This window comes from Pseudophryne corroboree, chromosome 9 (genome assembly GCF_028390025.1).
Source record: "Pseudophryne corroboree isolate aPseCor3 chromosome 9, aPseCor3.hap2, whole genome shotgun sequence".
NCBI lineage: Eukaryota > Metazoa > Chordata > Amphibia > Anura > Myobatrachidae > Pseudophryne > Pseudophryne corroboree.
In genome coordinates this window covers 109445358-109470308 of record NC_086452.1, presented here as the reverse complement: position 1 = coordinate 109470308, position 24951 = coordinate 109445358, and the positions used below count along the sequence as shown (strand labels likewise).

Here is a 24951-nt window from a genome sequence, read left to right as displayed (position 1 = left end):
TAGACCAACTGCTTAACCCATTAGTGGCGGTTCCTATTCACTTTATGAGACTCTTATTGCTCCAGGTACGGAACCCTGGGCTTTTGCTGCAATAGTGAGAACAATGCTATTAAGGAATACTGGCATTAAGCTAGGCAGCAGTGATCAATTCTAGCCCTTGGGGACAGGATTGGATACAGTTCATGGATTTGCTCCCAAGTCTGAACAACTGAAAAGGAACAAAGACTGGGGCTATTAGTTAAATACATAAGATGGCGAGATTACTTTGGTCTAATAACATAGAAAAAATAAACCACCATCAAATTCCCAAATGAAGAGTGTTCTGAAAAGGTTAAAGGTAAATGAGAAGCGCTGGGCCTCACATACGTTTATACTTGCATTTTTCACAGACTTTATGAGTGTGAAGGAAGAGGTACAAAATGAATATAGATGTCAAATAGAATTAAGACTGTGGAAAAGAGTTTAGATTGCTAGACGTAAAGTCCTGTAATTCCATGAACTACTCACCTCTGGCTGAATGGCTTTAAAAACCGGCATATCCATTAGTGTTATCTGACCCTGCAAGAGAGACCCCAAAAGGATTAAGCCTAAGGACTATCCTCATCCCACAGACAAACACAAAGCACTAAATTGAAGATGATATATGTTTAAATATATTAATAGCATATGACCTGCTCTGATGTTATTTTCCCCTTTGGGGTCTGACATGTTTACAGTTAGGTGCTGGAGACTCTACAGAGAGATTAAGCCAGTAGAACAGATCTTGCTGACAGCCAGCTTTCATAGTGTACATGACGCAAGGTCAGGCTAAGGTTGTAGGAAAGAAACTAATCCTGTATTAAGAAAGAATCTCTCTATAATGTATGCCAGAACCAACCTAATTCAACATAATACACCACAGATACATATTTCATGTGTGTTAATGGGTGTAAGTTTCAGGGTAAAAACTGTAGGTGACAAACCGCTGTGTTACTGGGACAGTAGAGCTACGGTCATACATATCACCGTCTGCTACTGCGCATCTACCTATCATTTTCTAAAATGCAATTCATAAATGCTTCCTCAAAGCCGATTGGATGCTATGGCCAACTTCTCCACTGGTTAACTTCTCCAATGTTTACACTGCTTGATGCATCAACCCCTCAATAACCAAGGAACAGGAGCTGCTACAACTATTACAACACAGACTTTTAATGTTCCTGAGAACACACTGCAGCCATGTCGAATATTGACAAAGATCTTCTCCGGGTAAAAATAATCCCTGAATCTCAAAATTGCTATTTAATAGGGGTTAACTTGCTACTGGTAAGGGTGCGAGAGCTTTACACGCAGCCTCCTTTTCCACACTCATAGTTAACCTGATGTCTGTAAACACAGTAGTCCAGTACTTACTCAAAACAGGGACCTCTACTGGACAACTTCTGCAAAGCAGCCACTGATAAACAACAGAGCAGTTATATTCCAATGCTCTGTGTTTTGAATTGAACGTTCTAGAACTAAAAATCATTTGATCATTATAAACGCTCTAATGTATACAATATGTAGGACATGGTTCAGTTGTACCTATGTTTTTAGTCTCATCTGTTTCTAGAGCTTCTGAAGGCAGGAGAGCCTGGAATTTCCAGCATTCTCTGCTACTTCGCATGCTTCTCCTATAACTATGCATCCATCCCCATGACAGGACAGTATTTTCCATTATCCTCTAATAGCCAGTGACCATGCAAAATACATCTTCTGATGTAGGGTTGTGTCTTATCGTTAATCGGAATTGCCCACCTATACAAATGGTAGATGCTAGAATCAAGTTGGAGAAAGGACCTCTGACATCAGGGGGAGGAGCCAGGAAACCAGGGGGAGGGACTAGGCCAAAAGGATAGTAGTTCTACTATTCACGCCACCAACTACTCCCTTTAGTAACCCAGTGGCGAGCGAAGCGAGCCCACGAGGGTGCATTTTGGGTACCCTGTTCGGGCATGGCTCCTCCCCCCTCCCCGGTAACGTGGCTCCTCCCCCTGGTGACATCAGAGGTCCCCTCCACAACTTGGTTTTAGACCTAACCCTATACAAATCTGTAATCTCCTCCCTTTGTTACAAGGAGTATAAATCAGTTATCTGTAATCAGTATGTGCTACATTTTATATCTTACCCTGTATGTGTCATTACATGTGGCAAATGATCTATTCCACATCTAGAGAATATACTTTAACCCAGAGATGATGTATAGATCTAAGAGTGCCTTACAAATCAATGTGACCTGTCCTATTTAGCATAACGAACATAATAAATACTATTGAATATCAATAACTTTTATCAAATATCGCAATTTCAATTCTTTTATTTTGTTGATTGATTATATTTGTGTGTAGATTCCTTTTAAAAAGAGACTATATAACTGACTGGAGGATCCTTTAGATTGTAAGCTCAGGTGTTCCTACAGTTCATTCTACCATACTTTTTGTCACATCTAGACGATATAGGAGGACAGCTCCTCCCACCCGACCCCTTCAACCCTTTGTTGTGAAACGTGGTATCAGGTAGTTGGGAGCAGAGTGATGAAGAAACTCGGCTCAAATCAGATCACAAAGCTGCTGGGAAAACACCTGAAATGCGCGAGTATTCTATCCAATAATCTCATGTGCCAAACAGCTGCAGGTGTTCTTTAACTTCTACTTCAAACTCAGTCCTCAAGACTCACTAACAGTGCAGGTTTTATAGATATCCTAGTGTCCAATCTAAGGTGAACGCAGGGCAGGGCCGAAAGTGTGTGTACTACCAAAAAGGGGGAGTGGTCACTCAGTGGAGGGGAGGTGATTTTGTGATACGCCCCGTTAAGAGTTGCTGGGCTGCTCCCAATCTCTTTCCACTCTGGAAATAGATGATGTACACATGTATTCACCCAGCGGTGAGTAAACCACAAATACCACTTTCCCCTCCATGCAGGACACTGTTGCCTGCGGGTGGAGATGGCACTCGGAAGGCCGTCTCAGCAGGGCACCACTATTTCAGCTTTTAACTGGGCAGGTGCGGCACCCCACTGAAACAGCCTAGCGGGGACACTATACCCATCCTTGAGCACAGATGCTTAATTTAAAGTAACTGAGGTACCAATTAAGTCACCTGTGCTTAAATGCAGCTATCCTAAAAACCTGGATTGCTAGTATGCCTTGAGGACCAAGGTTGGGAAACACTGATATAACGGTTCCAATGCTAAAACATCAGTCAGGACACATGCAAATTCACGACCAGCCCAGCAGACCCCATTTATGACGTTTGCACTATGGCACCATGGAAAGAAAGCAATGCAGGATATCTGGCACTCGCTAGCATTTCATATTATAACTGGTACATTCTGAGATTAGCTGAATTTCACTAGAGCATATACATTCATTGCTAAAGCTGTTAAAATGAACAAAATCAATTATCCAGATTCATACATTTAAAGAGCAGGAATTTGGTCTCTCAATTATTTCCAGCTTCTGCAACTGCAAACACGGCACTTACAGCGTATTCCTCTGGAGTAACCATGAGAACGTCAAACACAACAGCATCAAAGCTTTTCTTTAGGGCCGCGGAATCTTTGTCGCTCAAGGATTCTGAGCTGCTACTCTTCTGGGGGGGGGGGGGAAAGAACAAAATTCACAGTTACCAGTGTGAGTGGCATAAGCACGGCAGCAACTGTGCAATAAGCCTTAAATAAAAGAGCCAATAATATAAAGAAATAAAAGTTTCCACACCGCAACAGAACTTGATGATCTGCAGTGTATGTTGGAGTGTACAAGCCATTAACTACCGTACCACCAACCACATTAGACAACAAGATGCTAGTAAACGGACCGATATCCTTTGGGGGATTACTAAAACTGCTCCCCACATAGGCTCTGCAACTAAGCTACAGAACCTATATTCAGCTTCCAGTCTGAATAGGACTAGTCAGTCCACGCACATAGACCATTAGGGGTGATCTGCGGTTATCCTCTAACCACAGCTACCAAAATGGCAGAAACTGATCACCATTTGATTATCTGGGGCACTATGTGGTCACCACAACCAAGCTGGTTTTGCAGAGGAATACTTTTAATGCCACAACTTTATCTAAAATGCAAAGGTATCACTAAATGTTAAAGGATCAATAAACCTACAGTAACCAATCACCATCCAACATAGGCCTTAATTCCACTATTCCATACCCTCCAGCTGTACTTTTTTGGTCGGTACAGTACAGTTTTTTTATGTCCTGTACCCACCAAAAGGGGCTTTATATGGTGTATTGGAGTCTCCCAATCCTATTTATTCCCATGGGAGCGTCGCAGGGCCATGCCCCCTTTCCAAATTTGTACCGGACAGTGTTGGAAGGTATGCTACTTTTTTTATTTTTTTTATTTTTTAGATACAAACTTATTTTTGTTTTCAGACACAAGTGCCAAGTAAAACAGAAATTGGAGCAAAACATAACTCTATAGATATAAGGGCCTCACCTCGGACGCATTAGCTGTGAGAGCAGTGTTGCTCAACTGGCCGTTCATTAGGTCCATTCTTCCGGCACCATTAGTGCTCCCTCCCTCCTTGAAGTGAGCTCAAAATGTTGAACATCTCATCTCCATGGAAGAAGCATCATCATCATACTGCAATAAAATAAATACACATAGCAGATTTAGTGACCTCAACCATACAGCCATACATAAAATCTGATTTCAATGACAATATAGGTAGGTAAAACAAAAAAAATTCTATACAGGCTGAGTATCCCTTATCCAAAATACCTCTGGTCCCAAGCATTTTGGATATGGGATTTTTCCGTATTTTGGAATAATTGCATACCATAATGAGATATCATGGCGATGGGACCCAAGTCTAAGCACAGAATGCATTTATGTTTCATATACACCTTATACACACGGCCTGAAGGTAATTTTAGCCAATATTTTTAATAACTCTGTGCACTAAACAAAGTGTGTGTACATTCACACAACTCATTTATGTTTCATATACACCTTATACTCACAACCTGAAGGTCATTTAATTCAACATTTTTAATAATGTGTATTTACACCGTGCCATCATAAAACTATAGATTGTAAGCTTGCGAGCAGGGCCTTCTTACCTCTATGTCTGTCTGTTTTTACCCAGTTTTGTTCTATTACTGTTCTAATTGTAAAGCGCAACGGAATATGCTGCGCTATATAAGAAACTGTTAATAAATAAATAATAAAAATAAATAAAACAAAGATTTCACTATTTCACTATAATACACCCACTTTAGCAGCCTGAAATTACATTCATGCACAAGCTCCGTTACCTTTAATAAGGTTCTTTGTTCCTAGGAACAGGATAGCTAACTGCTGGACATCATGAAGACAAGCATCTTATAAACACTGAATGGAAATCTACTGGCTCATTATCGGCTTAGCCCATAAATGCAGGTGAAGAATAAGTCTTCAGCCTTTCTACTGCTCTAAAAGACCGTGTGTGTTCAGGAGTGACCAAGCTTTATCCATATGCATTGAATGGCGTCATCTTGATTTTTTTAGCCACCCATGTGCGCTATATATTCAGATGGAGCTGGATAAGCCACACTTTATGTGGCCAGAATTACAGTGGCACAGGTAAATGTATCCTGGGATACCAATTTTTTTTTTCATTTAAAGATTTGGTGACTACAGACCTGAAAGTATATTCTTAAATACATAGCACAGTGCTCTACAAAACAGATATAAAAAAAGTAATTAAACATGAAATAATTAATAATACTGCATCAAACAATGAAACATAAGGCAAGGACTTACAATCAATGCAAGCTCACCTGATCACATAAATAGTTTTAAGTACAGTTGATATCTAAAACTATGAGAATAGTTATTTGTTTTTAGAATTAAAAGCTTCTAAATGTCCTTTAATTCGTTTAAAAAAGGTATATCTGAGCTAGCAGCGCCACCTAGTGGAAATCAGTTATATATCATTTGTAAAAGTTTTAACTGTAACATGCAGCGTACAATAATTCATACCATTAAGGTCTGCGGGACCTGGTCTTTGTGACTATTCCAGGTACAGTAACGTGGATAAAAGCAATAGTCTGGTCAGTCACACAAGAAACACGGAAAACTAAAGCAGTGCTGTATTTGGAGCAAAAAAGGTTAAAGAGCTCACGGAAAAAAAAAACTCCCAACTGAGCATATGAAACAACATGTAAACATTAAGGTATGACGCTCACCTACACCCACACCAAATAATTTCACCAACAGGACACGTTTTCAGGATTTCTTTAATCAGGCAAAGGAGAATTAATCTATTTTGCTGGGTCAGTAATAATCCCACCTGTTTCTGGGCAGAAATCCAGAAAATAGGTACTGTTGCTTGTACTTTATTGCTCTGCTCTAAAGGCATGAAAGGAAGCCCATGGAGTCAGCAAACACCAAGCCCTGAATCCAGCCAGGGAGGAAGGGATGCAAAAGCAGCCTCTCACTGTACAGTCACATTCATGGAGAGGTGACGGCAGCTAGAACTGACTACATCTTCTGGTCTCGCGGATATAAAATTCTATTGTGGGATGAATGTCAGTCAGTTATGTACTAGCTTAAAGAGGAGCCAGGGTTACTCAATGACCCCATATAAAACCAGGTATCTGGACTGTAGATCAACACTAAAAAGGTCTACAGTCAATAGGTCTACCACTAATGGAATACATGCATTAGGACGACAGGGTCAAAAGGTGACATGACAAAGCGTGACACACTTATGGTAGACAAGTTTAAAAGAAAAAATTCAACTTTTTCATACTTTGCCATCCACGTGGACTATGATTGGGAATAGTAGTAACCTGTGCTGAGCGCAGTGGAGTGAGGCATCTTGCCCGAAGCATGGCGAGCGAAGCAAGTCATGTGAGGGGACGCGGTACACTAAAGGGGCTTGTTGGTGGCAGAAAATTGACAAAACACCCTAAAGAAGAAAAAAAAAATTGTGTCTACCAGTTGCATGTCGACCTAATGCTAATGCATGCCTACCATTAGTGGTAGACTTATTGACTGTAGACTTTAGTGTAGATCTAATAATCCACACCCTAAAACCAGACACGCAGAGGGGAGTCTGACCTCAAACTAGGCAAGATCGGTAATCACATTACATTTGTTTCTGATAAAATAAGAATTTACTTACCGATAATTCTATTTCTCATAGTCCGTAGTGGATGCTGGGACTCCGTCAGGACCATGGGGAATAGCGGGCTCCGCAGGAGACAGGGCACATCTAAATAAAGCTTTTAGGATCACATGGTGCGTACTGGCTCCTCCCCCTATGACCCTCCTCCAAGCCTCAGTTAGGTACTGTGCCCGGACGAGCGTACACAATAAGGAAGGATCTTGAATCCCGGGTAAGACTCATACCAGCCACACCAATCACACCGTACAACTTGTGATCTGAACCCAGTTAACAGTATGATAACAAATGAAGTAGCCTCTGAAAAGATGGCTCACAACAATAGTAATAACCCGATTTTTGTAACAATAACTATGTACAAACATTGCAGACAATCCGCACTTGGGATGGGCGCCCAGCATCCACTACGGACTATGAGAAATAGAATTATCGGTAAGTAAATTCTTATTTTCTCTAACGTCCTAGTGGATGCTGGGACTCCGTCAGGACCATGGGGATTATACCAAAGCTCCCAAACGGGCGGGAGAGTGCGGATGACTCTGCAGCACCGAATGAGAGAACTCCAGGTCCTCCTTAGCCAGAGTATCAAATTTGTAAAATTTTACAAACGTGTTCTCCCCTGACCACGTAGCTGCTCGGCAAAGTTGTAATGCCGAGACCCCTCGGGCAGCCGCCCAAGATGAGCCCACTTTCCTTGTGGAGTGGGCCTTTACAGATTTAGGCTGTGGCAGGCCTGCCACAGAATGTGCAAATTGGATTGTGCTACAGATCCAACGTGCAATCGTCTGTTTAGACGCAGGAGCACCCATCTTGTTGGGTGCATACAATATAAACAACGAGTCAGATTTTCTGACTTCAGCTGTCCTTGAAATATATATTTTTAATGCTCTGACAACGTCCAGTAACTTGGAGTCCTCCAAGTCGCTAGTAGCCGCAGGCACCACAATAGGCTGGTTCAAGTGAAAAGCCGAAACCACCTTAGGGAGAAAATGAGGACGTGTCCGCAGTTCTGCCCTGTCCGAATGGAAAATCAGATATGGGCTTTTGTACGATAAAGCCGCCAACTCTGAAACTCTCCTGGCTGAAGCCAGGGCCAATAACATGGTTACCTTCCATGTAAGGTATTTTAAATCTACCGATTTTAGAGGCTCAAACCAATGAGATTTGAGAAAATTCAAAACTACGTTCAAATCCCACGGTGCCACTGGAGGCACCATTGGGGGTTGTATATGTAGTACACCTTTGACAAAAGTTTGTACTTCAGGAACTGACGCCAATTCCTTCTGGAAGAAGATTGATAAGGCCGAAATTTGAACTTTAATGGACCCCAATTTTAGGCCCATAGACAATCCTGTTTGCAGGAAATGTAAGAATCGACCCAATTGAAATTCTTCCGTTGGGGCCTTTTTGGCCTCACACCACGCAACATATTTTCGCCAAATGCGGTGATAATGTTGTACAGTCACTTCCTTCCTAGCCTTCATCAAGGTAGGAATAACTTCCTCTGGAATGCCCTTTTCTTTTAGAATCCGGCGTTCAACCGCCATGCCGTCAAACGCAGACGCGGTAAGTCTTGGAACATACAAGGTCCCTGCTGAAGCAGATCCCTTCTTAGAGGTAGAGGCCACGGATCCTCCGTGAGCATCTCTTGAAGTTCCGGATACCAAGTTCTTCTTGGCCAGTCCGGAGCCACTAGTATTGTTCTTACTCCCCTTTTCCGTATAATTCTCAGTACCTTTGGTATGAGAGGCAGAGGAGGGAACACATACACTGACTGGTACACCCACGGTGTTACCAGAGCGTCCACAGCTATTGCCTGAGGGTCTCTTGACCTGGCGCAATATCTGTCCAATTTTTTGTTGAGGCGAGACGCCATCATGTCCACCTTTGGTTTTTCCCAACGGTTCACAATCATGTGGAAGACTTCTGGATGGAGTCCCCACTCTCCCGGGTGAAGGTCGTGTCTGCTGAGGAAATCTGCTTCCCAGTTGTCCACTCCCGGGATGAACACTGCTGACAGTGCTATGACATGATTTTCCGCCCAGCGCAGAATCCTTGCCGCTTCTGTCATTGCTCTTCTGCTTCTCGTGCCGCCTTGTCGGTTTACGTGGGCGACTGCCGTGATGTTGTCCGACTGGATCAACACCGGCTGACCCTGAAGCAGCGGTTTTGCCAGGCTTAGAGCATTGTAGATCGCTCTTAGCTCCAGTATATTTATGTGAAGGGACGTCTCCAGGTTTGACCACACGCCCTGGAAGTTCCTTCCCTGTGTGACTGCTCCCCAGCCTCGTAGGCTGGCATCCGTAGTCACCAGGACCCAGTCCTGTATGCCGAATCTGCGGCCCTCTAACAGATGGGCACTCTGCAACCACCACAGGAGAGACAACCTTGTTCTTGGTGACAGTGTTATCCGCTGATGCATGTGCAGATGCGATCCGGACCATTTGTCCAGCAGATCCCACTGAAATGTTCGTGCATGGAATCTGCCAAATGGAATTGCTTCGTAAGAAGCCACCATCTTTCCCAGGACTCTTGTGCATTGATGTACTGACACAGTTCCTGGTTTTAGGAGGTTCCTGACAAGTTCGGATAACTCCCTTGCTTTCTCCTCCGGGAGAAACACCTTTTTCTGAACCGTGTCCAGAATCATTCCCAGGAACAGCAGACGTGTTGTCGGGGTCAATTGAGATTTTGGAAGATTCAGAATCCACCCGTGTTGCTGAAGCACTACCTGGGTTAGTGCTACACCGACTTCCAGCTGTTCTCTGGACTTTGCCTTTATCAGGAGATCGTCCAAGTAAGGGATAATTAATACGCCTTTTCTTCGTAGAAGAACCATCATTTCGGTCATTACCTTGGTAAAGACCCGAGGAGCCGTGGACAAACCAAACGGCAGCGTTTGAAACTGATAATGACAGTCTTGTATCACGAACCTGAGATACCCTTGGTGTGAGGGGTAAATTGGGACATGCAGATAAGCATCTTTTATGTCCAGGGACACCATGAAGTCCCCTTCCTCCAGATTCGCTATCACTGCTCTGAGTGACTCCATCTTGAACTTGAATTTCTGTATGTACAGGTTCAAGGATTTCAGGTTTAGAATAGGTCTTACCGAACCGTCTGGCTTCGGTACCACAAATAGTGTGGAATAATACCCCTTTTCCTGTTGTAGGAGGGGTACCTTGACTATCACCTGCTGAGAATACAGCTTGTGAATGGCTTCCAATACCGACGTCCTTTCTGAGGGAGACGTTGGTAAAGCAGACTTTAGGAACCGGCGAGGGGGAAACCTTTCGAACTCCAACATGTAACCCTGAGATATTATCTGCAGGATCCACGGGTCCACTTGTGAGCGAGCCCACTGATTGCTGAAAATCTTGAGTCGACCCCCCACCGCTCCTGAGTCCGCTTGTAAAGCCCCAGCGTCATGCTGATGGCTTTGTAGAACCCGGGGCGGGCTTCTGGTCCTGGGCAGGGGCTGCTTGCTGCCCTCTCTTACCCTTTCCTCTGCTTCGCGGCAGATAAGACTGTCCTTTTGGTCGCTTGTTTTTATAGGAGCGAAAGGACTGCGGCTGAAAAGACGGTGTCTTTTTCTGTTGGGAGGGGGTCTGAGGTAAAAAAGTGGATTTGCCGGCAGTTGCCGTGGCCACCAGGTCCGAAAGACCGACCCCAAATAATTCCTCTCCTTTATATGGCAATACTTCCATATGCCTTTTGGAATCCGCATCACCTGACCACTGTCGCGTCCATAAACTTCTTCTGGCAGATATGGACATCGCGCTTACCCTTGATGCTAGAGTACAAATATCCCTCTGAGCATCTCGCATATAAAGAAACGCATCCTTTAATTGCTCTAGAGTCAATAAAATACTGTCCCTATCCAGGGTATCAATATTTTCAGTCAGGGAATCCAACCACACTACCCGAGCACTGCACATCCAGGCTGAGGCTATTGCCGGTCGCAGTATAACACCAGTATGTGTGTATATACTCTTCAGTGTAGTTTCCAGCCTCCTATCTGCTGGATCCTTGAGGGCGGCCGTATCAGGAGACAGCAACGCCACTTGCTTTGATAAACGTGTGAGCGCCTTATCCACCCTAGGGGGTGTTTCCCAGCGCGCCCTAACCTCTGGTGGGAAAGGGTATAATGCCAATAACTTCTTGGAAATTAGCAGTTTTCTATCTGGGTTAACCCACGCTTCATCACACACGTCATTCAATTCCTCTGATTCTGGAAAAGCTACAGGTAGTTTTTTCACCCCCCACATAATACCCCTTTTTGAGGTACCAGCAGTATCAGAGATCTGCAAAGCCTCCTTCATTGCCGTGATCATATAACGTGTGGCCCTATTGGAAAATACGTTTGTTTCTTCACCGTCGACACTAGATTCATCTGTGTCGGTACCCGTGTCGACTGACTGAGGTAAGGGACGTTTTACAGCCCCTGACGGTGTCTGAGACGCCTGAGCCGGTACTAACTGGTTTTCCGGCCGTCTCATTTCGTCAACTGACTTTTGTAATGTGCTAACATTATCACGTAATTCCAGAACTAAAGCCATCCATTCCGGTGTCGACTCCCTAGGGGGTGACATCACCATTACCGGCAATTGCTCTGCCTCCACACCAACATCGTCCTCATACATGTCGACACACACGTACCGACACACAGCAGCCACACAGGGAATGCTCTAATCGAAGACAGGACCCTCTTAGCCCTTTGGGGAGACAGAGGGAGAGTTTGCCAGCACACACCAAAAGCGCTATAAATGTATATAAACAACCCTAGAAGGTGTTGTTTTTGATATAGGCGCTTTTAATATATCAATATCGCCAAATTATGCCCCCCTTCTCTTTGTTACCCTGTTTCTGTAGTGCAGTGCAGGGGAGAATCCTGGGAGCCTTCCTCACCAGCGGAGCTGAGCAGGAAAATGGCGCTGAGTGCTGAGGAGAATAAGCTCCGCCCCTTTTTCGGCGGGCTTTTCTCCCGGGTTTTAAGAAAACTGGCCTGGGTTAAATACATACATATAGCCTTAATGGCTATATGTGATGTATTTTTCGCCACTAAAGGTATTTAATATTGCTGCCCAGGGCGCCCCCAGCAGCGCCCTGCACCCTCCGTGACTGAATCAGTGAGACGTGTAGCAACAATGGCGCACAGCTGCAGTGCTGTGCGCTACCTTCATGAAGACTGAGGAGTCTTCTGCCGCCTGCTTTCCGGACCTCCGATCTTCAGCGTCTGTAAGGGGGGTCGGCGGCGCGGCTCCGGGACGAACCCCAGGATGACCTGTGTTCCGACTCCCTCTGGAGCTAAGTGTCCAGTAGCCTAAGACTCCAATCCATCCTGCACGCAGGTGAGTTGGAAATCTCTCCCCTAAGTCCCTCGATGCAGTGATCCTGTTGCCAGCAGGATTCACTGAGATTTAAACCTAAAAAAACTTTGTCTAAGCAGCTCTTTAGGAGAGCCACCTAGATTGCACCCTTCTCGGACGGGCACAAAAACCTAACTGAGGCTTGGAGGAGGGTCATAGGGGGAGGAGCCAGTACGCACCATGTGATCCTAAAAGCTTTATTTAGATGTGCCCTGTCTCCTGCGGAGCCCGCTATTCCCCATGGTCCTGACGGAGTCCCAGCATCCACTAGGACGTTAGAGAAAAAACATTACTCTTCTAATTTTATGGGCTATTATGCCAAGACTTCCATACTATGGCAGGATAGGTGGCGAGATGGGAAAGAGCTGGTTCATGTACAGTGAGCATGGTGCACCTTTCTCCATGCCAGGGACCCATGATGGCACACCTAACAGCCCAGTGGATTCCACCCCAAGCAACGAACAAGTTGCAAGGCTCTATACCAAATGGATGCATGATAACAGCCTGCAGTACGGACCCTGATGTTCTCGGTTAGCCCTTTTCTCCAGGTAGGGAGACTATGCTAAATGCACCTGATAAGTCACTCGATATCTTCCATCATGCAGTCAAGAGCTGCAGCCTCAATTAAAGGGTCCTGCACACTTGCTGCACCGTTCAGATGCCCGGTAGCCCCAGGGGTGACATTTCTTCTTGCAGCCTTCTGGGGCTGTTAAACCCTGTCTGTTTGGGCATGACATGCACCTAAACACAACTGAATCCTGACAATTGTTTGGGCATCTATACTTTCCCGCTTAGAAGGGAAAAATAGATGCCCCAAACAATTGAATCAGGTACAAAGTTACTTTCTTCTTTTTCCCCCCGCTACTTACAAATCTGAATCAGGCCCTATGTACCTGCACTGCACAGTCCCAGGCCTCTAATACCTTTTACTTAAATATACCAAATGACCCAATGCATTGTGTATCTGGAGCACGCTGCAGATAAGTCTCATGCCTAAAGTGATGCTTAATGCTGTTCTGAGTAGTACCATGGTTGTGGAAGGCATCACGGATGCCTGTATAGGTGATAACACAACCTCTACACAGGACAATAAAATGGAGGTTACTTCCTGTAGTAGGGTTGCATATACCTGATCAGTCACGGTCTAGTTTCTCATTATTACCTTGCTTTTTGGTAATGTCAAAATACATCCAAGGCTTCTGACTGGTTCATTTACACATTAGCAGATGTTTAGATAAGAAATTAATCTGACTCCCATAAAGCCATGTGCTTTTTTTAGGGTGATATTCAATTGTTATGCATGCACAATCACCCATCTAAAGTGACGGGAGAGCGCATGGTGCAATTCAATTGGGTTTTTTTCACACTGATTGCACCCACAGAGATTGTGAAAAGTGTCCTTTGGGCGCCCAAACGGGTCACTTTTTCCACATTTCAGCTCGCCACAACCGGAGGGGTGCGAGCTGAAAGGCAGGCACCAGCAGCCATGGCGTCCGAACGGAGCAACAATTTAACTGCTCTATCTAGTGGCTGCCAGCATGCACCACAATTGAGTGAGTATCGCCCTATGTATTTGTCCAGTACTGCCTGTGGGTGATTTAATAAATGTGAAAACAACCAAAGAAAATGAAAAACTTTTTTTTTTTTTTTTTTAAAAGACCCCAATTTTCCTTTTAACAGAAAAGGCGTCGGTCAAAGAGAACTTGGGTTATTTTCTTTTTTTAATGGCTTGTTACATCTCCTAAACACTAGCACCTCACCAGGCGCAAGATTTCAGAGGTTGTAGTATTTAGGGTACATAGATTGAAGGATATAAAAATTCTAATTCATTTTTTATTTTTTGGAGTGTGTATTTAAAGCAAATTACTACTGCTTCACTTAATACGGGAACCGGAGTGTAAAATCTGCAATAAATTCTAGTGAATAGATTTTTTATGTTATATTTTAGTATTTTTTGCAACAAGCAATTTAAGATACAATGAGTAGTTAGCCTGAAGTAACGTCCCCGTAGTTAACGAAAACTGTCCTTAATTAGGGCTCAACGCATTACTGCCCTTATGGAGCTTTTGATATTAAACATAAGGCTTCGGGGTCTAAAGATGATCTTACTAGTTAACAAAACTGCCCATGGAGAATTAAACCTTCTCCTAACTGATAGAGCTGAACATGCACTGAAATGGCTTAATCAGTCATACTATGAATAAGGAGATAAGGCGGACAGGCTGCTCGCCTCCAAATTACGGTCCAAGATCTCCTAAAACAATATTCTTTTGGTTAAAACTTCCGCAGATCGCGTGTAACATAACCCCAAACATATCACAGAGGAATTCCTCTCTTTTTACTCCAATTTATATAACTCGTCTCGCAATTCTAGCCCACCGTCGGTGTCCTCGATACAGCAATTTCTTACCAATTATGATCTCCCTTGCTTGTCTCCTAAAGTTTCTGATAATTTAAATCTTGAAATCTGCGAAGACGAAGTAGCGCAGGCTATTAAATCTATGAAAGCTAATAAGGTTCCAGGCCCAGACGGCCTTACAGCAGCTTATTATAAAACATTTTCTAGCATCCTTTCCCCGCATTTAACAATATTATTTAACAATGTTTTACATGGTGCTTCCTTCTCCCCACAAACCCTCGAAGCGTGCATTATTATGATCCATAAAGTGGGAAAGGTTATCGACCAATATCATTATTAAATACGGATCTTAAACTTTATTATAAAATTTTGGCAACCCACTTAAACTCTGTTTTACCCAAGCTAATTCATAATGACCAGGTAGGGTTCATCCCTGGACGTCAAGCTCGTGATAATACCAGACGAGTCATCAGCCTTGTTCATGCCATTAACTCCCGCAAGAGTCCTACTCTGTTGCTTTCTCTGGACGCAGAGAAAGCCTTTGACAGAATTAGTTGGCCATTAATGTTTAAAACTCTGTCATTTCGGATTTAATGGTTCGTTTCTTCGGGGTGTCATGGCTTTATACTCATCCCTCTCTGCTAGAATAGCAGTTAAGGGAGTGGTTTCACCCCCCTTTTCTATTGCCAATGGGACTCGTCAGGGGAGCCCCTTGTCGCCCTTGATTTTTGCATTGGTAATGGAATCTTTAGCAGCCAACATTCGTCAATCTTTGATTATTACAGGAGTTCAGGTGGGTTTGAGGGACATCAAAATCTCTTCATTTGCTGAAGACGTCCTGCTCACTTTGTCCACTCCCCAGTTGTCACTTCCCAATCTTTTGAACCTCCTGGCTCAGTATAGTACCACGTCAGGTTATAAGGTCAATTATTCAAAAACAGAGGCTCTCCCATTTTATATACAACAATCTGTATTAGATTTTCTCAAATCTAAATATAACTTTACTTGGAGAACTGATATAATTAAGTATTTGAGAGTTTTTGTAACTCGCACCTATAGTTCTTTATACGATGCTAATTACCCTAGGATCCTCTCCTCTATTAAGGTGGACCTATTCAGATGGCAATCTTATTATATTTCCTGGTTTGGTAGGATATTCGCTATTAAAATCAATATCCTACAACGGCTTCTCTATTTAATTCAGACATTACCGATTAGGTGTACCGAATAATATTCTCGCCCAGCTCCACAAATGGTTTGTATCGTTTATCTGGAGGTGACAGATCCCCAGAACTAGCTTTTTGAATCTACGGAAAGAGACTTCAAATGGCGGTATTATTAATTATTCAGCTGCACACCTCAGCCAAGTTGGGTGGTCTTAGAAACTGCTGCTTGCAAGTTCATCGCTCTTCCCTCGATGTTAGGGATTCCTTCAAAACTCCGTCCATTCGCTGTCTCTTCCCACCCAATTCTCCTTCACATGCACTATATGAGACCAATGTGTATATAGGTTTTTTTTTTTCCCCCAATATATATTTTATTGAGGTTTGCAAAATACAAGCAAAAAGCAGCAAGAAATAGCATGGGGACCCACCGATACACCAGTCCCAGTTGTATCACAAATTGAAGTTAACCAAACACATAGATGGTGGAGCTCAAGGTAAAACCTCACATTTTCCCATTTTCTCAAATAACATACCAAGATTATAGACAATAGAATCATAAAAGTCATATAAGAGCTATTTTGCAGAATAAACAGTCACAAATCTGGTATAAAAATAAAACAAAAATAACAACCGTATAACATTTAAATGCATCCTCCCTGTCGGGGAACACAAAAACCAAAAACTATAAACAAACGGGAAAAATTAAATAAAATAGTACCTGCCCAGGGTAAGGAACCGCCGACCCATCCATGGAGACATCATCAGAGCCAGAGAAAATATGAGGTTGACGGAGAACCAGAAAGCAGGAGAAAAGGAGAGAGGTGTATACGGCAGAGATGGGAAAGCAAAGGGAGTTGGGTGCCTATGGGAGAGAGACCGGAGGGTTGTCAGTCAGGAGTTGTAGGCCATACCATGTGGTGCAGCAGAAACTCTGCTGAATAGCCAATTTTGTTATAGTGGGTAGCTTATGTATGAATCGACCCCAGCATTGAAATAGCGCAGAAGTCAGTATTTCCTTATTGAGGGATGTTTCTAATAAGTCCATTGTGAACAGGAATAGGAGCCTAGAGGTCACTAGAGGTAATGTGGGAGGGGTGTCATGGATCCACTGCTGAAGTATAGCTTTTCTGCCTACTGCTGAGAGGATTACCACCAGTTTCGCATCCTGGAAGGGGAGTTCAGTTTGGTCACAAATATGTCCAAAGAGAGCCCAAGAGGCAGTGCATTGAAAGTGTAAGCCCAACTCGGAGGTACCATAGGCCCTCAGCTCAGCCCAAAAAGCCTGAATATGAGGGCACTGCCAAAAGCAATGCATCAAATCAGCTATCGGTGCGGAGCATTTTATGCATTTTGCCGAGTCAGATAAAACCATCAAATGACTCCTCTTTGGAGAGATATAGGCTCTATGTAGGATCTTATAGGATATTTCCTGGTATAAGCTGGCCGGGACAATTTTTAGAGAGGCTGTAAAACAATCCATGATATCGTTAGGAGACATAGCAGGAATTTGGGAGGACCACTTCTGAACCTGAGGTATGTCAGAGGTGGGTATATGTTCTGTACGTATGCGGGCGTAAATAGTTGAGATGGAATACGTCCCAGAGCGCAAGAGTGTGTCTAGGGAGTTAGTAAAATCTGACAGGTGTAAGTGTGAGAGGACCGATTGTATGTAGTGCGAGGCTTGAAAGAAGAAGAATATGTGGTGAGGGTTGATGTTGAATTTAGTCAGTACCTCAGAGAAGGAGAGTAACTTCCTCCCTGAGTCCAGAAGGTCGGCGATCTGCACAATTCCAGCCGCGTGCCAAGCGGTGAAGGGAAAAGAAGCTTTACCATTCTGAAACTGCAGATTACCGACCAAAGGCAAAAATAATGAGTTGGTGTATTGTAGCTGCAAAGATTTTCTAGACAGCCGCCATGCTATGATGGTAGAAGTCAAAAGTGGGTTGTCAATGTGCAAGGACAAAAGTTCAGATTTAGTCGCATTGAGAAGAAAGTGTAAGGATAGAGGAGCACAGAGTTGGGAGTCATCATCCAGTCGGTAAAGACTGAGGTACCTCTAAGCCAGTCCATAGCGAAACGTAAAAGGCATGCTCTATTGTACTGCTCTATGTCCGGCAGATTCAAACCCCCTTTCTGTACTGTCTGGGACAATTTGAAAAAGCTTATTCTGGGACGTTTATTGGCCCAAATAAATTTGGAGATGGACGAGTTAAGGGAAGATAAGTCAGATTTTGAGAGCATTATCGGAACCATCTGGAGGACATAGAGCAGTTTGGGAAAGCTAGCCATTTTAACTAGGTTGCATCGTCCCATTAAATTGAGGGGTAGTGTTTGCCAGAGCAGCAGTTCAGTCTGAATTCTGACAAGTACAGGGCGTATATTGTCAGAATAGAGACGGGTGGGGTCAGAGGGAAGAAGAATCCCAAGGTATGTAATATGTGTATGAGCCCAACGGAATGGAAAAGGAGTATCCCAACCCATGGTGACTCGAGCAAATATGGCTAAAGCCTCTGATTTGTCATAGTTGATGGAGAAACCAGCAAAGGAGGAGAAATATTCAATAGCATCCCGCAATGCCGGAACAGAGTGTCTCGGATTGGAGGTGAGGAGGAGGATGTCATCTGCAAACGCCATCAATTTAATCTGTGTATATAGGTTTAAGTTCCTCTCTACCCCATCACCTCTCATCCCTCTCTGGGACAACCCACTGTTCACTCCTGGTATCTCTAAGTCTCTTGCTGCACCCTGGATTGCTAGAGGTATCAGGTTCGTGGCAGACGTTGTTGAGGGTGCCTGTATAAATCTTGGTGAATTACAGGATGTTTTCTTTCCCAGATATGAATGTTTTTACGTATCTCCGGTTGAGACACTTTGTCGCCTCAATACGTTGCTCGGTACATCCCCATCTCATGTCCTCATTGGAACGGCTATGTCTGAATAATTTTCTCTCAAAGGGGTTGATTTCGTCACTATATGTGCACTCTACAGAACCCCCCACTCCAAAATATGAGTTGCAATGGGAAACTGACCTTGGGGCTCCCCCGGAGGAGGAATCCTGGTCTGTGATTCGAGAAAGGGTCTCCAAATCGTCTATCTATACACATATCAAGGAAAATGCCTATAAGGTACATTTCCGTTGGTATATGGTACCTCCCAGATTGAATAGGATATTTCCCTCCATGTCTCCGTTATGTTGGAGAGGCTGTGGGGAGACAGGCACTTTTATTTATATTTGGTGGTTGTGTACAAGGATAGTGTTTTCTTGGAACGAGGTGATGGCCTTGATATGCAAGATATCCAACTCTGCAATCACTAGAGATCCATGGTCTTTCTTTCTGGGGCTCCCCATGACATCTTTGGACACACTATTAAATAAACTAGTTATCAGATCCTTAATGCAGCCCGTTGCCTTATAGCCTCCCACTGGAAGCGCCTTGACCATCCCTCCCTTGAGGCCGTCATTAAAATGATCTGGCACATTGTTGCCATGGAAAAAATAACAGCCTACCTTCATAATAAATCCGCCAGTTTCATTTAGTCCTTGGTTTGCCCTTAATCAGACCAGCCCTGCCGGTTTTACCCCTAGAGATATTGGGGACCTGTTGTTTTAATCACACATACCTTTTTAGACTGTTTTGGTTATATATTTTTACGTACAACTTGAGCTCTGCCAATTCTCATGCCTCTTTGTTCCGTTTGTTTACTGCTCTAACTTTCCATTCCCAACAAAATTAACCCTAGATTGAATGTGTCTGTGTGTACATGTGGTAGGGAATATAGATTGTAAGCTCCACTGGAGCAGGGACTGATGTGATTGGGCAAATATTCTCTGTAAAGCGCTGCGGAATATGTGTGCGCTATATAAATAACTGGTAATAAATAATAAAATTTCTTACCCTCCCCCCCTTTTTGTGGTTTATTCTATTGTATACATAGATATGTATGCAAGATACCTTTATTCGAATATTCATGTGAAATGTGTTTCTGCTGATTAGATTTTTGTGTATTATTAAATTGGAAATTTAAAATAAAAATGTATCTTAAAAAAAAAGAAAACCTATCCCTGATAGCAATCTGTTACGGAGTTGTTATGGCTGGAGCAGAGAACATCAATATCGCGAAGCAGTGCATGGCCACGTACTACTGCCATTAATAAACAGAACAGGCTCCTGGTGCAAGTGTTCAACACCACGACAGATGCAAAAGAAACACAGCCGAGAGGCACCATCTAATTTCAGTCTAAAAAAAAACATTTACAAAGGGAAAAGACATGCCATATTTCAGAGTCTCTGAAGCTAATGGTAGTTGTGCTTTTGAATAACACTGCAGTCAGTGACTGACTTCTGGCTGGCTAGAACATCAACATTTTAAGTCTGGTGTCTCCAATTTTGAGGGGTTTTCTTTATCATTTTAAAATGTAACTTTTGTGTAACCTGCTAAGAGCATAAATGAGGTCATTCCTCCCCTGTAATTTAATTCCAGCAAGCAGCTAAATCACACGCAATGCATTGTGTTAACAAGACTTACCCAACGGGACAAACAACACTGCCTCAGCCCCTCCAGCCCCCCTCAGTGGTCCAATCAGCAGAGAAGAAATCCTCCTCCTACTACTACGCAGCGAGGCCTGGAGAAATCAGCCATTGGGGCATCACAGTTTTTTATAATTATAAGTGGAAACATAGGGAGGGGCAACTCATTTATGCCAGAGACCGTGCTTACTTGCTTATTATTAGAAGTCTTTATGGGCAACAACTAACACTTGACCAACGGTATTTTGTTTTATGAAGGCATGCACGTATAGGATATGCCTTTAATGTTGCATGCTTAAAGCTAGCAATTTAAAGTGTTCATAGACAACCATTGCCTATACATAACAAGCTCATTAGGTAAGGTTTGTTTTTTTGTTTGGGTGGGGTGTTTGGGTGGGGGTGGCTGCATCGACAAACGTAACATGTGGGGCATAACGGTTGTAAAAGCCAGTAGTATCTCAGTAGTAATCAAATGTTTGCTCCAATTACCTAAACTGTACTACAGAAAATACACTAACAGAAGCGGATTGATTCCAAAAAGGTGAATACAGTGCACCCTCATTCACTAGGAACCGGTAAGGTCAGAGGTGCATCAGGCACCAATGCAAAGTACTGCGACGCCCAGGTATAATTACTGTGTGACCAAACAGATGCTCAAGCCATAATAAATAAATAAAAAGTTACTGGTACAGAAATAAGTTTATTATTTATAATTCATACATAATCTTTAACTTGGCTTACCATACTATAATAAACTTTGACATTAATGAATTACACAAGGCTGACTTTAAGCCTGTATTTCATCTGGTTTTAATGAGCTACAGAACCTACAGCAAGCCTATCATTAAGCTGACAAGATACCAGAATTCAAGTTAAAATAGAAGTTGCTCAGTCAAGTTAGTAACGCCTCTCAAGGGCTGAAAGGAAGGGGTTGTTCTAAACTAGAAAGATACATAAAGCAGATTTTCCCCAGCGCACCAAGAGGCATTAGCAATAACATTTGAAAAAATACATGGTAGTAGATAATTCAGAGATCTATGTTACAGATATTTGCAAAGATATGGTAAGCCTCCAGGCCAAACGTCAAGGCCTCTCTGATACTGGAGGTCCCTACACTGCATGATAACAGCACCCACTCTGGGCCATATAATTGTCTACTGTAATGCTAGCCATAAATCAGGCCAACTTTCCTCCAACCACCCAACTGACCAACCTTACAACTTCTCTGTCCAACAAAAACGCTGTCCCACACACACATAACCAACTTTTTTCATTAGACCAGCCAACTTCTCTCCAACTTGTGATGTTACAGAAGTAGGTGCCTACTTCTACATGTTTTGAATAACATAACGCACACTTTCCAAGAAAGTGAGGCATCAAAAAGCTGTCTGCTACAATGTTAAAATATCATATTTATTTTGTATTCATTAAAAAATATATTTAAAATGATGTATATGCTCAAAAGAAATAAAACAATAAACAAAATTAAGTTAAGAAATATATATATTTTTTAATTTAAACTGATTTATCTTCAAATAATAGTCTGTTGATTTATTTGCCAACTTAAACATATTGTATATTACTGTTCTGATATATAAACCTTGTATTTCTTATCCCAACTTCATGCAAATATTTTGTCTCTTCACTGCAAAATTACCCCTACCAAATTTACTTATTAATTCTAGGAAAGGGTTCTGAAAAAGGGTGTTCAGCAGTCTCATAACAGCAATAATATCAACAAAAATCTGATATTGTTACAAAGTATGTTTTTATATGTTGCTTACCATGTTACAGAATTCTTCACCAAGTGAACTGTAGGAACTCTGGCTTAAGTGGGTCGGTGTTTTACTTGCGGACTTGCCATGCTGCGCTAGCCACAGGTTCTATTCCCACTCTATGGGTGTCGTGGACACCCACGAGTGGGAATAGTCTGTTAGTTGGCAAGCCAACTGCCGGATTTTTGAGCAGGCGGGATGTAGGAGTCGGTATTGTGACAAGTGGTCTCCTCATGAGTGTGCAGATATATGTAGAGCAATGGAGGGTTTGTAATAAATCAATAGTTAACCTTTTGTCCAAAGGGGTGGCTTGTCTTTAGGTGATCGCGGGGGGTGAAGGGTGGGGTGCCGTGTGTGTGTGTGTGTGTAATACTACATTCAGGCCGCAAATGCCGGATCCTACCCGGTAAGACAAACGTGTACTTAACGGGTGGGATCCGGCATTTGCGCTCCGCTGCTGGCTTTCCGACCAGGCAATATACCGGGTCGGTTGCCATAGCAGCGGAGGGAGCAGCAGCAGCAGGGGCGGAGGCGGTGCCGGGAGATGAGCTCATCTCCTGCGCCGCCTCTCCCTATGCTGTGAATGGGAACCGTGTCGCATCGACACGGCTCCCATTCACACCGCACCTGACCCGGTAATCAACCTGGGTAAAACCCTTCATTTTTACCGGGTTCAATTACCGGGTCAGGCGACCCGCTAAATCGTGAAAGGACCTTTCACATCGCACACTGACCCGGTTCGACACGGCAATATGCCGTGTCGATACCGGGTTATTTGTGCGATGTGAAAGGGGTATAAGTGTGCATTTGTGTGTGCTCAGGGTAGACTAGATGGCCAAGTGGTTCAAATTCTATGTTTATATAATACAGACAGCAGCACGACGGTTTGTAGGTGACTGCACCAGATGGCTCCACAGCAGTTTCATATTCAAGCTGAGCTCAGATCTCTAGATCCTGAACCCCATCCCACAAAACATTAGCCCTATAGACCCAGGCAGGACTCCACAACATTTATTTTTGGTTTTCATGTAATAAGAGAACAGCTGAGCTCTACACCAGTAACCCAGTCCAGGATTTAGGGTATATCCATGGCTCAGCACAGATGGTTAAAGCAATTTGACCGAGGAGCTAATTAAGTCACCTGTGGCCAAGCATGGATACATTTAAAACCTGGACCGTTGGGGTGCCTTGAGGACCGCGTTTGGGAACCTCTGACCTACAGTAATGTCACAGCAGCACAGAGGGCATGTAGTAATACACTACAGTGAATGCAGTATACAGATGCATCATATACACCCCACAGTAATTTCACAGCAGAACAGAAGGCATGCAGAATTACACTACAGCGCATACAGTATACAAATGCATCATATACACCCCACAGTAATGTCACAGCAGCACAGAGGACATGCAGCATTACACCACAATACATACAGTATACATAAGCATCTACACAGCACAGTAATGGTGCAGATTGTATACATACATACACAGAGGAACTCATGCATACATACTGCACAGTATATGTCCCACCGACCACAAACAGATACCACGTGACCCATCTGCTCTGCCAACATGTGATACCGGACTACCCGCCGGGCGCTACAGGGCAGCTCTCAGAGGCTGCTACCAAGACATTGCCCCTGCGGAGACGCCACGGAGGGTCGCCAGTTCAACCACAGCGGACATCAGCCAGATAGTGGATACTGAGCACAGAGTCGGGTCCCGGTGTCACGGGGCAGCCGGGAAGTACCACTGCTGTCCCTGGTTCTCCTTCTGCTGCTGCCGGGATGACGGGCAGCAGTGATGGACTGCCGCAGCTACCCATGAACCTCCTCCCGGCTCCCGCTCCACTGCCAGGGATTCTAGGCTGACCAGTGTTGATGACAGAAGTAGGCGGACACTGCTGGACAGTGTCCACCTACTTAATCGTTCAGTTGGGAGGAACTTTCCCCCTACACTAGAACGATTAGTTAGGAAAATCAAACAGGTTTGATTTTTCCAACTAGTTGTACCAACCATTTTTGGACTTTTTTTAGCGTGTGGGAGCAAACGGCTGATAATCGTTTCCTCCCACACACACTGACAGATTATCTTTCCAACCAGCCAAAAAGTTGAGTGATTGGAAAGAAATCGTTCTGATGTATGGCTAGCATAAGGCTACATAATTGCAGAAAAGGCTTACCACAGCTTTGCAAATATATGTAATTAAGATCTCTGAATTATCTACTACCATGTAGTTTTTCAAATCTTATTGCTAATGCCTTTTGGTGTGCTGGGGAAAATCTGTTTTAAGATACCAGAATTCCTCAGATACCAATTTCTGAGATAGCTGAAATATCTGCTGCTTCATAAAGTATTCTGCAAAATGCATTGTTTAGTGTTATACAAAGATTCCACTGGGCAATTCCATGATTATGAGTTGAAGTGCTCTATTCTGCTAATAGTGGAAAATCTATTTGATTTGTGATCTAGGAGGGTATTTACTAAAACATGGAAAGAGATAAAGTTGAAATAATAATTAACCAATCAGCTTCTGGCATTTTACAGGCTGTGTCTGAAAAATGACAGTATCTGAAAGGTTAGTGCTATGTTTCTCTCCAC

General features: G+C 43.4%; 1 protein-coding gene across 13 annotated transcripts in view; it reads right to left on the bottom strand.

Moving 5' to 3' along the window:
* Window positions 1-24951, bottom strand: part of RALGPS2 (Ral GEF with PH domain and SH3 binding motif 2) — a 359193-nt gene that overhangs the window by 226028 nt on the left and 108214 nt on the right. For 10 of the 13 annotated variants that reach the window (XM_063939732.1, XM_063939731.1, XM_063939736.1 and 7 more), the window contains 3 exons: window positions 4476-4622; window positions 3502-3609; window positions 508-558 (listed from right to left, as the gene is read on the bottom strand). In XM_063939732.1, coding sequence (XP_063795802.1) covers window positions 508-558; window positions 3502-3609; window positions 4476-4532 — 216 coding nt within the window. In that variant the 5' untranslated portion in view covers window positions 4533-4622. The remainder of the gene's footprint in view (window positions 1-507; window positions 559-3501; window positions 3610-4475; window positions 4623-24951) is intronic. The other 3 variants (XM_063939740.1, XM_063939743.1, XM_063939734.1) reach the window with 2 other exon arrangements.